The sequence below is a fragment of the Mytilus californianus genome, unplaced genomic scaffold (genome assembly GCF_021869535.1).
Source record: "Mytilus californianus isolate M0D057914Y unplaced genomic scaffold, xbMytCali1.0.p SCAF_6, whole genome shotgun sequence".
Taxonomy (NCBI): domain Eukaryota; kingdom Metazoa; phylum Mollusca; class Bivalvia; order Mytilida; family Mytilidae; genus Mytilus; species Mytilus californianus.
Window position 1 is genome coordinate 80,070,890 of NW_026262712.1, and position 15,564 is coordinate 80,086,453.

The 15,564-nt window shown below is 31.5% G+C and overlaps 1 protein-coding gene across 2 annotated transcripts in view; it reads right to left on the reverse strand.

The window, feature by feature from the left end:
• Positions 1-1,102: 1,102 nt before the first annotated feature.
• LOC127704207 (NADH-cytochrome b5 reductase 3-like) overlaps positions 1,103-15,564 on the reverse strand; it is a 29,653-nt gene continuing 15,191 nt past the window's right edge. For both annotated transcript variants that reach the window (XM_052208151.1, XM_052208150.1), the window contains exons 2-8: positions 10,505-10,651; positions 8,771-8,843; positions 7,786-7,892; positions 6,421-6,550; positions 5,735-5,904; positions 3,392-3,491; positions 1,103-2,438 (exon numbers count right to left, since the gene is read on the reverse strand). In XM_052208151.1, the coding sequence (XP_052064111.1) occupies positions 2,266-2,438; positions 3,392-3,491; positions 5,735-5,904; positions 6,421-6,550; positions 7,786-7,892; positions 8,771-8,843; positions 10,505-10,651 (900 nt within the window). In that variant the 3' untranslated portion in view covers positions 1,103-2,265. The remainder of the gene's footprint in view (positions 2,439-3,391; positions 3,492-5,734; positions 5,905-6,420; positions 6,551-7,785; positions 7,893-8,770; positions 8,844-10,504; positions 10,652-15,564) is intronic.

Consider the following 15,564-nt stretch of genomic DNA (forward strand, 5'->3'; position numbering starts at 1 on the left):
AAGAATCCCATATACCAAATATAATTATCATAATAATCATAAGTGAGAAATTTATGTTACAGAAAAGCTCTAGTTTTTTCAATCAGTTGGGGAACCTTGAAAATGAGATTAAGGACAGTTGGAAACTTGGTAACATAACATAACTGTATACAAGGTATGAAGCATCAAGGTCTTCTAGCCCCTGAAATATAAAGCTTTATACAAGTTTTGATGGTTTGTAATCCCTATGTCACACATTCTGAGACTTGTCAGAGGTGAGACAAAAGTCAATGTTTTAATTCTCAATTTTATCAATAAACTGTAGACACAGAGGCATGTCTTATTTTTGTGTAACCTCAAAAGCACATTGCAAATGTTGAAATTTAAATGGCATCATTACTGTATTCCTCATCATATCTCCTTCATTTAAATAAGAAGATGTGGTATGAGTGCAAATGAGACATCTCTCCATCCAAGTCGCATATTATTTGACCTAATCTCAAACTTAAACCTGTAAACTCAGGAAAGGTTGCAATGATGACATTGGAGCTGACCAAAATTATCCCCATGAAAATGAAATGTACCAATGCTAATTCAAATGCATACCAAATACCACTCACTTGCCAAAAGTGGTTCTACTTAAGAAATGTAATCACAAATAAAACAACTGATAACATTGAAGCTGGAAAAAGCATGCCATATTTTCACCTCCAGGACTTTGTGTCTTTTGAGAACCAAAATTACTTCCATAAATTACTTATTTAAAATAATTTAGTATGATCATCCAACTTCTAAAGAATTTAAATTGGAGACAAATCAGGATTCAGAAAAGAAAATGACTTAATGGCCCCAGTAATATTGAATAAACTCATAACTGATACCAGAATTAAAATTTTGTACACCAGACTTGGTGTTAAATCTACAAAAGTTTCATCAGTGAAACACGAATAAAAATAAATTAAAAAGACCAACAAAAGGACGTAGTGGAAGAGTATTGAGGACCCAAAATTACAAAACATTTTGCCAAATACAGCTAAAGTAATTAATTGTGTGGGTAGAAAATCCTTAGTACAACTTATAGACTGTTTTTGCCATAAGTAATGAATAAGAACAACACAGGATATACAAAATATTCAAAGAATTTTAATAAAAATAATAGAAAAGCTTGTAACAAAAACTTCATATAATATCTATGCATTGCCTACACCAAACATCATATGTACCCATTGTTTTCATTATTTATATTTCCAACTTTTAACTGTTAAAAAAATTATCTAATAAATATAATAGCTTATAACAGATACAATTTCAATATTAAAGCTTATTGTTGTAACTTTAATATCATAGTTTCAGTAAAGAATTCAAAAATGTTCCAATAAGAAAATAAAAAAGCTCAAAAACCATTTTTCATTCCTTTAATATGCAATTCTTCATCTTTTATATAATATCAACAAGTATTTGTCATGCATTGCATATTTTTATTGCATTTTTGCACCAAATAGTTTCATTGCCACAATCATAAATAATATAGCACTGTTCACACACTTGTAATAATCAGCCTATCACAAATAAATACATATAATCACTAAATGCACACAGACTTTCCCATAACATGTATGTTGCTGCCAGCATTATACCATATTTTTTTAATCAACACCATAGCATTTTAAAGTATTTATAAATGTCGGAATTTTACAAGATGTGATGTATAAAGTGTTTTTTAAGAAATGTCTCTCCTCTATAATGTTAGTTTATTTTTACATAAGAACAGTAGTTTCCTTGTTATTGCATTCTCACTAGTAACCATCCCTCACTCATACTTTAAGGCCGCATTTTGTCTGTTGAAGTCAAGACCTCAAGAGAAAGAGTATACTTAATAAAAAACCAAGAATCTGCAATGTACATGTATAGGCAAAAGGTTAAGTGTATAGTTTTTAACATTACTATTTTTTTTTATAGCTTTATCCAAAAAATTTTGTTTTCATTTTTATGTTATAATTCAAGAAACGTCATCAATAAATATCTTATCCCATGTTTTTGAATTGTTTCCTTTGACTATATATTACATGTATTTGTTGTGGTATTATCATATATTTAGAACCAGATGAAGGAAGAAGACAAAAAGTTAGCATTTTTTTGGTTATAATATTGCAACAATATCTAATATAAATACCACATAATTCTACACATGCAAGCTTTCTTCTTTCAATATTACCCTTGCATGATAATACACTAATATATGTTGTCATAGGAACTACAAATAATAACTTATATTTAGTATTGGTCTTAGTAGGCAAATCTCATCTTGGGTGTATACCCAAGTTTGTCCAGGTTAGGTAGGCAAGCAAAATTGATCATGGCAGGTGGTCCACACATCAGAATAAGAGTATCGCCATCTGGTGGAGGTAGGTGATCCTTAATCATATCAGCACTTATAAATCCTTTACTATACTTCCAGCCTAAAATGAAAAGAAAACGCCACTACAGAATAAACAATACTGTTAACCAACTCATTTTTTTCCAATTTTTTGTGAATAGAAAAAATCACACTATTAATCTGCACAAATACTTTGATATTCTTTTATATAAATACACCTACAGAGTTATCAAATCATAAAAACAAATCACCACAAAGTCAGCAAAAAGGAAAAACAGGAAATAAGTATTTTCAAAAATGTTGATTTAAAGTCAATCAATATTATAATGCAGTTAGACTCCTTTTGAAAATATTTCTTTTGGAAGTCACCTAAAATTCTCTCTCATTTTGGTTAATAAGACCTTAATAGAATGTAGTAATTATCCCTGACATGTTACTTGGAAAAAGATGAAGAAAAAAATAACTGGCTATCCTCATGACTATAGTTTTTGTCTTTTTCACAACATTAAAATATACATGTTTTATAAGGGAACCATTATTTTCATCTCTTTTGTTTATATAGGATATATATTGTCTCATGTATTTTTACCATACATTACTGCATTTGAATTTATATATGTACTGTATCATGATGATGTGTGTGCGCTTTTGTGAATAAAACATATTTACAAATATTGGTTGTTTGTTCTTTTTAAATTGAGAAATAAATTTATTTTGTACATTATATTTATTTTCACATCAAACAGTTAAACATGCAGATTAGTGAGCTCATTGTAGTATTAATTTTGAAGAACTATGTTTCACTTCTAGCTTTCTAGTCTGGTCCTAATCCAACCAACTCATTTTCGGCCAAATGTCTGAACCCACTTGTTGATACAGAAAGGTTTGTTTTAAATTTGCAAATTAATCTTACCCAGTGGCAAAGAAAAAAAAATTTAAGACACAAATCACAGTCATGACAAATATTAACACAATAAATATATTGTGTAATTACACAATTGTTAGCCACATTTTAAGCAGTCTAGTTACACTTACCTTCTTCAGGCCTATCTAACGTAAACCACAATTTAAATCTATTTGGTTGTTCAGCAGCAATTTCTTCCAACTCCGTCCTTAGTAATATATCATTCTCAGTCTGAAATTCAAGAACAGAGTTTAAAATTCAAAACATCAGGGGTTTCATTATTTTTTTAGACTGGAGGTACCTTTGAGATTATAGGGGGAACCAAACTTAAACGGCAAGGGGTCTGGGGGCCGCTTACCAGGGCTAGCCTTAAGCGGCCCCCAGACCCCTGTCCACATTTTTATGCCCAAAATTGAAGCAAATATTACAGACTTTACCCTATTTTTTTAAGCAAAAAATTAAGGCTGAAATCCCTAAAATCCATGAGCTTCCGGGGGGCTTTGCAAAGCCCCCCGGAAGCTCATGGATTTTAGGGATTTCAGCCTTAATTTTTTGCTTAAAAAAATAGGGTAAAGTCTGTAATATTTGCTTCAATTTTGGGTAAGTTAACATTGAATTGTTTTTTTTCTAGACATGCTAGAGTAATCATCTGAAAATACATTGCTTATAATTATTTTGTAATCAGTTATAAAATATGTATGACCATGGAAGTATTATATTGTCAATATAATACTTCCATGGTATGACCTATAACGCAGGGGTTTCATGTGAAATGTTGTTTAAATGTTTTGTTTGTTTTTATACTTTTATTAAATGTTTTGCATTTGTTCAATTTTGTGAATGAAATTTCATAAGTTACATAGTATATAATATTATTAAAAAAAATTGATAATAAAACTGTTGTAACTTTTTTTTTATTGCTTTGTTATAATCATAACTGTGTCAATTGTTTGTGTAAGTAATTTAACAGTGTCATGCAAACAATTAAACAAAATAAACAATAAACATGCTCTCATGCAAAACAACAAACAAACGTTTTTGATATATGCTAAGTGTTGTGATGGTTGTTCTTGTCCGAAAAAAAACAACATGTATTCAACTTTCACTTAACTTTAATATTCATAAAAAGGGGTGATTGTGAAATGGGGGGGGGGGGGGGGGGGGGGGGGGGGGGGGGGGGGGGGGCAAATTAATCATAGGATTCTTGACTATAGTAAGTAAAAAAAAAAAAATTTTCACTTCTTCTTAGCTGTCTTTTTTTTTAATTTTAGAAGTCTTAAATCTCGTCAGATGTTATATTTGGTAAACGTAACAGTTATGTTAGTTCAGATTGTAAAATGTTTCACGATGTCTTACACTAAAAAATTCAATCACAACATAGAACACATATCGTGAAAACGGAGATCAGTGACAACGTCCAACGGGAAACGAACTGATTTGATACGATTAACGATTTTTCTGAATTTCATAGAATAATCACCTTTATTAAACCTTTTATTCATAAAATAATCTGTGATACAAGCTGCTTTCCTTTTATTAGACATAATATTGCTGTTGTTGTTTAAATTCATCAACAATTTGCCGCTTGAAAATATACTGCTAAATCGTCGCATTTTAAAGCGCTCTTACGATACAGATACAGACACATGGTTTGTAATTATCACTTCTCCTACTTTGGAGGTGTGCCTAAATTGGCAGAAGATAGATCTATACTTTAACGCGGACCTCGACGAAGACACCTATAAACATACACATGAACGGCGTAGAACAGAGATTGTCAAGGAATGAAAGAAATTAGATTTGAACGATCTTCAAAAGAATTTTACACATTTTTTTTTTGTATTTTTATTTTTTCTGCCGGTACCAGACGCTTCCGTAGGCGGGTAAAAGTACCGGGTACCGGGTATTAATGAATGCACTGAAACATCATTCATCAATTCATTTACATCTTAATAGGATATTTAAATTTTCATTTGAACCCATGTTCTTCAAGCTTTTTTCAAAAAGTTTTTTGGGTTTCAATTACTGTAAATTCAGAAATTATTGCATGCATTTATTATTGCAATTGTTAAAGAATGGACAAAAATAGGAGTTTATTGTGATTTCAGGAAAATCTGCATACAGATATATGTATCAGATATCAAAATGCGAGTTTTTATCATTGTTATACTCAACCAGTCACATTATTCGCATTGATAAAAACCTTGCAATAATTTCTGCATTTACAGTAAATCTGAAATAGCACCTTATTTCAAAATTAAGTAAGAAATAAGAAATGCATTAAACAGTATCAAACCCTTAAAAAGAGAGGATGTTTGACGGTGAAGTTTTCAGATCATAAATCAAAACGGTCTGATATTTTTAAAATGTAAATTCCAAATACATCATGGCCCAACGAAGAAACTATGTCGTTTTAAAAAATGTCTTTAATAAGTCTGGACACTGCAAAACAGACAATAATTCATTGATCTAACCTGGTTAGCAAAGAGAAGTGAAATCTCTGTGTTGTCATTTTTATCTTTAAAGATAGCCCTGACAAGCTGTAACATAGGTGTAATACCAGTACCTCCAGCTATCATTCCAACTTTCTTAGCCATCACAGTCTCTGGTGCAGCTTTCTTGTCAGACTTAATCTGGAAAACTCCTACAAAAAAATAACAGATCATGAGTAAACATTCATAATTATCAATGCATGATTTGGCCTCAATAATTAAATTTGGCAAAACTAATAATTGCATAAACTGATGATGAATTGTCAAAGAAAAGACACATACTCTAAATAAATAGCAGAGGAAATCTTCAATTCTTATTCTAACTGACATATTTTGTTTACTGTAATTAAAAAATAATTTGGTGGATTAATGTTTCATGAGAAATAACTTGTCTTGCCAATTAAAACCAAATTTTGCCATTTTCAACTTAAAACATAATAGTTTGCCGCATTGCAAAATTTCATTGTAGCAATGCTGATTACAAATGTTCATTGCAATCTTGGTAACATGAAAGTGATACCATTACTATGTTCATCAAATACATGGATATAAGGTCAAAGGTAGGTAACTCAAATCAGAAAACGTGTGCAAATATGAAAGTTTTATTGGAATTGCAATTAACAATTGATAGAATGTTGATCTTTTTTATCATGGCGAAAGAAACAAACCTTGTCCATCATAAACCAAGAGACCGCTTGGTCCTCTAACATCAATAAAATCTCCTATCTCCATGCTCTCCAAGTATTGAGACATTTTACCTCCTTCTGGAAACTTGGGATGCACATTTTTGAAGTACACCTAAAATATGATATGAACAAATCTTAGACTTTGACAATAAACAAAACAAAAACTAAAAAAAAAATTTGAAGTTATATTAAGAAATGAAAATCTGGCAAAAGATGTAAAGCTAAAGAATAGCATATTGCATGTCTTTGTTTCTTCTTTTTTTATTTATCCTTCAGCCATTTCTTGGGTTTTTTCTGCATTCTTTTATTAATCAAAATTATTCTTTTAACTAGACCTATTCTATTTGTCCATTTTATCTTCACATATCAACATGACTATAAATCGTTTACATCATGTAGTTGCAATTCTCAAGAAGATTGGATCATTGTTCAGTCCCTATCTACCATATTCAGGCTTGTATAGTCCACATTTTTATGTCCAAAATTAGTATTGCCAGGCAGGGGTGTGAATTAGAGAGTAGGATAAGCAAGAAATAAGAAAAAAACTTGATTTTGCAAGGTTTGTTTACATTCTGCCATGTTTGTTATTGAAAATGTAGAGGGCGCCCTTATAATTTTCAAAAATAATAATTTCCCTAATCCATATCAATATGCAAATTTAATTCAAAATCCAATATTAACTGATAAATATCAAAATTAAATGCTTCATTACAAATCAATTGTTTCTTTTCATAGCATTGCTTAACATAAACTGGAATCCGCTTGTATTTACCGGAATGAAAAAAGTATATAAATCAGCCGGGAACCACCCTATGCATTACAATGTAAAAACTACAAAATGTAATCGGTTATTTGGTTTTTCATACTGACGCATGCGTTTTGTTTTATCCGAAGATCATTCAAATATTAATGTGATGGATACATTTAGGTAATAGTATTTAACTAAAGAACGAAATTGTTTTAGTTTCAAAGTCATATTCTAGTAATAACTATGAAGTACGGAATTTCTGCACACTCTCACCGTAATTATTTTTGATTTACACGTGCTATATGAACTTCAGGTTAATAACTTTCCCAATTGTTTATTCGTGATTTTGACTTATTTTAACACTCATGGAGTGTTCTAGAATCATTTACAACTTCTGCTGAATGATGGAAAACAGGGTTTTACATGAAATACCGCAAACGATCACACACGATTTGAAATTACCAGAGCTTTATCATGTTTATTAGACGTTTTTAAGCAGGTACTAATAGATTTTTTTCCTGAATTCTCATGGCGAAAAGGGGGGTGCGGACAATGTACCAGTGCAGACTTTACAAGCCTGAATACAGTAGATGACATACCTTGATAACCAAATCCATAAATCCTTTGTCATCATCACTGGACACTGGTGTGTAAGGTCTGATTACCAACTGACCATCAATCCTCACTGTCAAATATATATGTTGACCTGAAAAACAGTGATTGTAAATTAAGACTCTATCTATTGAAAGGTCATATATAGGAACCAATACATTTGTATATAAAAATGGATGAAATACTGCACATAATGTTTCTTTAACAATGGAGAATGGTCTATAAAACATAAAAAATATGGAAAATATTGAAATAACTCAATAAAGGAGGGAGCACAACCTTAAAACGATGCAAACTTTCTATGAAGTTGCAAAGACAACTATTGGTGCCAGCTTTTGCAAATTCAGCTAAAAAATTACCGTGTTCCCAAGTTTGGAAATATGAGAAACAAATCCTAAAACATCAATATGTGTGCAATCTTTCTGTGAAGCTTGAATGATCTGGGTTGAAAAACTGGAATATATTCCTCAAATGATTCCATAAAAGCAGGTGCACAACTTCAATATGTGTGCAATCTGTCTGTGAATTTCAGGGATCTGGGTTAATAACTGTAGATGTTGATTGTAAAAAATAGTTACCAGTACAGGTATTTTATAAATTTTTCTCAAAAATTCCTATATTTCTAAGTATGGGAATTCATCAAATAAATCCATAATACTAGGTGCACAAATTTAATATGTACATGTATGCAATCTTTCTTTGAGGTTTCAGGCTTAGGATCTGGGTGGAAACTGTAGGATGAGTTGATAACACAACCTTAAACAAACATCCTCTGCCAGCCTGCCCATCAACCCACCTCATATCCCAATACTAAATGACAGTATTGCAATTTGGGACTTGTCCAAAAATGCCACTATCTCACTTATACAGTGTAATCTGAAAAAATTGACAACAATCCACTGACAGTTATTATCAGGAAGGCTTGATATTGGACTAATATAAACCACATGTATAATAATTATTGTTACTCACCAACTGGTAGTCCCAGTATATGTTCAGGGCTGGGTAAAGCAAAACGAAATCTCCTTGTATCTGGACTAACTTCCTACAAAGAAATACCATAACAATGAAGCAAGCTTAATATATGATAGGTGCTATAAGTCTTGAACAAGTTGAATGTTTCATAAATGCTAAGTAATGGATCATGACCAGCTGAACAAAGACAATTATAACCAACTGTTGATAGATCTACAACATGCTTTTTTATATATTCCACAATTACTATTTTGTACCAGTTAAAATAAACTGCTTCGCTGAGCGCAGCTGGATACGCCCGCAGAGGTTCAACCCTGAACAGTTGGGGCAAAAATGGACACAATATTCAAGCTTGATACAGGTCTGAATTTGGATTGTAATTAAATATTTGACATATTATAGGTTTCTCAATAAATGTAATCAAAGAACTTGAAATTGGTTATATGAATTGAATTTATATTCAATTAAAGATTTCTTACTGTTGTGCAATACACTGTGCTGTTGCGCAATACTTAGTAACTATAAACAAATAAAGTTCAATTTCTTCTCAATGTCATATTTGAAATTTATGAAAATCAATAGGGAGATTACATCAATAGCTATAAATAATTCAACAAAGTTTCATGAGAACTGCTGAAAGCATTTTTGAGTTATTGTCCAAAAACTGGAAAATCCCCCTTTTTTAATGAATAAAACCCATTAACTCAGAAATGTAAAATCTAAAATTTATAAAATTCTAAAGGGAGCTTACATCAACAGATATAAACAATTTACCAAAGTTTCATGAGAACTGCTGTAAGCATTTTTTAGTTATTGTCGAAAACTGGAAAATCACCCTTTTTTATGAATAAAACCCTGTAACTCGGAAATGTAAAATCTAAAATTTATAAAAATCGAAAGGGAGCTCATGTCAATAGATATAAACAATTCACCAAAATTTCTTGCAAGTTGGTGAAAGCATTCTTGAGTCATTGTCAGAAAACTGGAAAATCCCCCCTTTTTTAATGAATAAAACCCCAAAACTCAGAAACGGTAAATCTGAAATTTATAAAAAACGAAAGGGAGCTCAGGTCAATAGATATAAACAATTCACCAAAGTTTTATGCATATTGGTTAAAGCATTTTGAGTTAATGTCCGACATGTTGACGAGGGACAGACGGTCAACGGTATACCATAATACGTCCCGTAAACGGGCGTATAAGAAGGTAGATTTTTTGTTTGTATGGGGAATTTTGAGCACAAGGGGACCTAAAGCATCTTTCATATTTGTCAAGTGTTTTTTTCTTTAATATACTGTTATAACATGTATAATGAGTAAGTACTTTAATTTGGTTTTAACTCTTTTGAAAACCTGTTTTGATGTTTTTAGATTTGGTTGATTTAAGTCAGGTCATCACCTCTAATGGTGAGACAATCCCTAACACATGAGGAAATTTGGCACATTGTGAATCAATACAATAGAAATTGATTGTGTCCGTCGGATGCAGACTCTATTGATAAAGGGTTGTTTAGTGTGTAGAATCAGCCAATCACCTTCCTATATCAATGCAATTAAAATTGGCAATACACTAAAATAAAACCCCTACAATTACTGTGTAGAAATTAAAGAAGGTATTTGTGATGGATCACAGTGATCTGTAAAGATAACTACCACTATCTAGTCATTGCTAGTAAACAATTGTAAGGATCCTTAACATGCTTATATTATAAGTAGGACTAAAAAATGTTACCTCTCTGTCTATTAGTTTCAGTGGATATTTTCTGTCTGGTTCTTCGAGAGTGACTGGTGATTTTTTCTTCTTGTTTCCAAACAGGAAGATCTTGGCAAGTATAGCAGTCACGGCAACCACACCAATGCCAATGGCTACTGGGATACCCTGTAACATAAATCATGTGTGAATGTTATCCCTGAATTACTTTGGCATTTTCATATACCAAATTGAATCTACTTTTTGGTTGACAAGTATTAGAACACAGGTGTGAAAAAATTGAATCTATTGCATGTAGTTGTTAGGTTATTGGTCATGTTGTAAACAACAGTTAAATTTAATTGCCAAAAATTTCTATTGATCATTTGATTCAACAGAAACATCAGAAATGTTACTTTAACTGCCTATACATCGGGGAAAACGCTGGCCTGGCAGTTAGTTTTATCTCCAATAGACAGAATTCTCAAAAAGGGGTGGTCCAAACGATTTGACCGCCAAAATTTTGCAAAGGACCAGCACAATTTTGCAATAAAAATAATATAGAGGACCAGCAGATTTTCTTCAAGGACCACCAGGGAAAAAAAGATTTGGCGAACTCTGAATATAATTGGTTTATTCAATGTAAATGACCGTAACATCTAGAAAAGTGCATTTTGTAAAAAATCTATTTAGATTTTTAGTTTTGTATTATAAATCTAAGCTACACACCAAGAAAACCTTGACATACTGGCAGTCAGCCAGTGGGAATATAATAAATAATAAGTTATGTTTCATTCACTTTTTTTGTAAATATATAATTTTTTATAAATGGCAGTAACTTTTTTGGAAGTTTAAAACAATAGAAGATTTGCTAACCCTTTTAAGCTGTCATATTTGTGTTAACAGTTCAAACAAAAGTACTTTGTTCCTGAGACAAAAGTATATCAGGAACTAGGATTATGTCTAGGTTAGTCTATGGAAAGGTATATACTATGAAATTTAGAGCGAGGGGCTTGCCCCGAGCTCTTAATTTCATAGTATATACCTTTCCATAGACTATCCAATTTAGCACATATTTACAACTCGAGTAATCTTTTAATTGGTCTATTGATAGTTTATTTTGGCTGACTACTTGTATTACAGGTGTTTGTAAAACAGAGCTCATTAACGAATTTTGTAAATCTACTCACTAGTATCATTGTAAAATATGTGATTTCAAAAGGCCCTTCACTCCAGAATGAAAAGATGGTAGCTGCTGGTGTAAGTATGTATACTGATATAATGCGGTGTTTTACTATACATGTTCTTCTTACAAGGTAAGATGACAAAACAAATTGACCAAAAGCAGGCAATAATTAAATTGCAGTGGAAACTTTACATGTTTTGAAAACATTTTTTAATTTCACAGTAAAACTAAAGCTATAATAAACTTGAAACATATAGATAGTTTGTCCCCAAAGATATAGTCTAGCAGATAGGCATTAAAAGCAACTACAAATAGATCAAAGATTATAGGTTTTGTGTTTTTTTTTTTTTTATTAGTTCAAAGTAAAAACTAAAAGATTTATCAGAATAGGTTTATATATATATATATATATAGGTGGCACATTATCTTCATACATAATCACAGTTTTTCAATTCATGACATCGTCCTGAACATGCATGAAATATTTGCCACTGGACATTAAGCAACCAATAATCAATAAATCAATCAATTCATGACGAAATAGATCACTTTCCTTAAGAAAGTTTAAAAAATTATCACCAAGTTGCTTTAATTTTCCTTCACAAGGTTTCATAGTACACACTTTTCTGTGTACAAAGTAATTGCATGGATGATACATTATCATAATTTTAAGATATCGTTGTACTCTAATCAAGGTATAAAGAACCATATGTATTACCCTTTATTTAAATGATAAAATTTGCAATTGTCAAAAACATTTTTTAGATCCAAAGATTTTAATAGAAGGATATTTAACAAGAGTGCACATGCTGAAATGTCTCGCCTTCTTTACTAATCATTGATATTATGTTGATAGTCCTAAATATAAAGCTTTATTACAACTGTCACATAAACTTAACATTAACCAAGTAAACTAAACATTGACCAATGAACCATGAAAATGAGGTCAAGGTCAGATGAACCATGCTAGGCAGGCATGTACAGCTACCAATTCTTCCATACAACAAATATAATTGACCTATTGCTTATAGTTTAAGAAAAACAGACCAAAACACAAAAACTTAACACTGAGCAATGAACCTTGAAAATGAGGTCAAGGTCAAATAAAACCTGTGTGACTGCCAAATAGATCATAAAATATTTCCATACACCAAATATAGTTGAACTATTGCATATAGTATTAGAAAAAAGGACCAAAACTCAAAAAACTTAACTTTGACCACTGAACCATGAAAATGCGGTCAAGGTCAGATGACACCTGCCCGCTAGACATGTACACCTTACAATCATTCCATACACCAAATATAGTAGACCTATGGCATACAGTACAAGAAAAACAAACCAAAACACAAAAACTTAACTATAACCACTGAACCATGAAAATGAGGTCAAGGTCAGATGACACCTGCCAGTTGGACATGTACACCTTACAGTCCTTCCATACACCGAATATACTAGACCTATTGCTTATAGTATCTGAGATATGGACTTGACCACCAAAACTTAACCTTGTTCACTGATCCATGAAATGAGGTCGAGGTCAAGTGAAAACTGTCTGACGGGCATGAGGACCTTGCAAGGTACGCACATACCAAATATAGTTGAACTATTGCATATAGTACTAGAAAAAAAGACCAAAACTCAAAAACTTAACTATAACCACTGAACCATGAAAATGAGGTCAAGGTCGGATGACACCTGCCAGTTGGACATGTACACCTTACAGTCCTTCCATACACCGAATATACTAGACCTATTGCTTATAGTATCTGAGATATGGACTTGACCACCAAAACTTAACCTTGTTCACTGATCCATGAAATGAGGTCGAGGTCAAGTGAAAACTGTCTGACAGGCATGAGGACCTTGCAAGGTACGCACATACCAAATATATTTATCCTATTACTTATAATAAGAGAGAATCTAACATTACAAAAAATCTTAACTTTTTTTTCAAGTAGTCACTGAACCATGAAAATGAGGTCAAGGACATTGGACATGTGACTGACGGAAACTTCGTAACATGAGGCATCCATATACAAAGTATGAAGCATCCAGACCTTCCACCTTCTAAAATATAAAGCTTTTAAGAAGTTAGCTAACGCCGCCGCCGGATCACTATCCCTATGTCGAGCTTTCTGCGACAAAAGTCGCAGGCTCGACAAAAATCAATGTGAAAACTAATTACAAACTATTTATTTTAATTTGGAACACAGCATTTTATTTCAAAATAGCCAGTGGCAATTTTTGTTTTAAATATCTTGATTACGATACAATGAAATCTTACCCTTGTGGTCATTCATGCGTAGTTACTTAGTACACAGGAAAAGTATGTACTATGAAAATTAGAAGGCAAATATAAGCAATTTGATTGGACGAGAAGTTGTAAGTATGTGCTAAATATGTGTAGTTTCAAGGCCATTATATACTTTATAACCAATACAAATATATTTTTATACAAATGCAGAAAAACAAAAGGTTTCCCATACATTTTTTTTAATCAAAGGGGAAATGTATTTATGTCAGTCTTTTAAATTGATTAGCCAAATGAGATCAAACTGAACAACTATCATGACTATAAATACTTGACACACACCCACATCTCCATTTATTCATATACATCATGTACATCATGTATATAGCTAGCATGATTGAAGTAATAATTATGACTAATTTAATGCATCTGTTACAGTACTACTGTTGTTTTCATGGATATACATGTAATTTTTAAAAAATCAGCCATAAATGTACATGTATATTGTATTTTTCAAAACAAAATGTTGTATGTCACATGATTGCCTTTAAAAGAATAATGATGCATTTCATGTCCAAAATAAATTAACTACCAACTCAACATCTTGTACTATTTAAATTCTAAATAAAGAATGAAAGATTTGTGTATACTCCATAGAGACAGATCATCTGTAACATCTTATAACTAACTTTCATATCATGATGCACTATTACTCAGAAATCTTAAATGGAAAAGTTTGACTTTATTCCAGAGTGATGTAATGTTGAAAAGACAAAGTGTGGACTTCTTCATGTTCTTCAGCATGTTCAGTGTAGGCTTATAAAAATAACATTTTCAAATTGCCTAACAAATTTCTATTGATATCAAGAATTGAGAAATTTTAATGTATCAAAGTAACTTTTGTACAGTGAAGACTTGAATCCCCTCCCTTTTTGTCGAGCCTTCCACTTTTGTTCGAAAAAGTGAGACATAGCGATCCTACATCAAGTCGGCGTCGTCGTCGGCTGTGGCGGCCACAAATATTAACTCTGTGGTTAAAGTTTTTGAAATTTTTATTACTTTCTTAAACTATCCTGGATTTCTACCAAACTTGGACAGAAGCTTGTTTATGATCATAAGATAGTATCCAGAAGTAAATTTTGTAAAAAAAAATTCTTGTTTTTCCGTATTTTACTTATAAATGGACTTAGTTTTTCTGCCAGGGAACATTACATTCACTCTGTGGTTAAAGTTTTTAAAATTTTAATAACTTTCTCAAACTATCCTGGATTTCTACCAAACTTTGACATAAGCTTGTTTATGATCATAAGATAGAATCCAGAAGTAAATTTTGTGAAAAAAAATCCTGTTTTTCCGTATATTACTTATAAATGGACTTAGTTTTTCTGCCAGTTAACATTTCATTCACTCTGTGGTTAAAGTTTTTAAAATTTTAATAACTTTCTTAAACTATCCTGGATTTCTACCAAACTTGGACATAAGCTTGTTTCAAACTTTGTGATCAAAAAATTTATTTCCTGTTTTTCCGTATATTACTTATAAATGGACTTAGTTTTTCTTCCAGTTACAATTAACATTACATACAGTCTGCAATTAAAGTTTTTAAAACATTTATTAGATTCATAAACCATCCTGGATTTTTACCAAACTTGGATAGAAGCT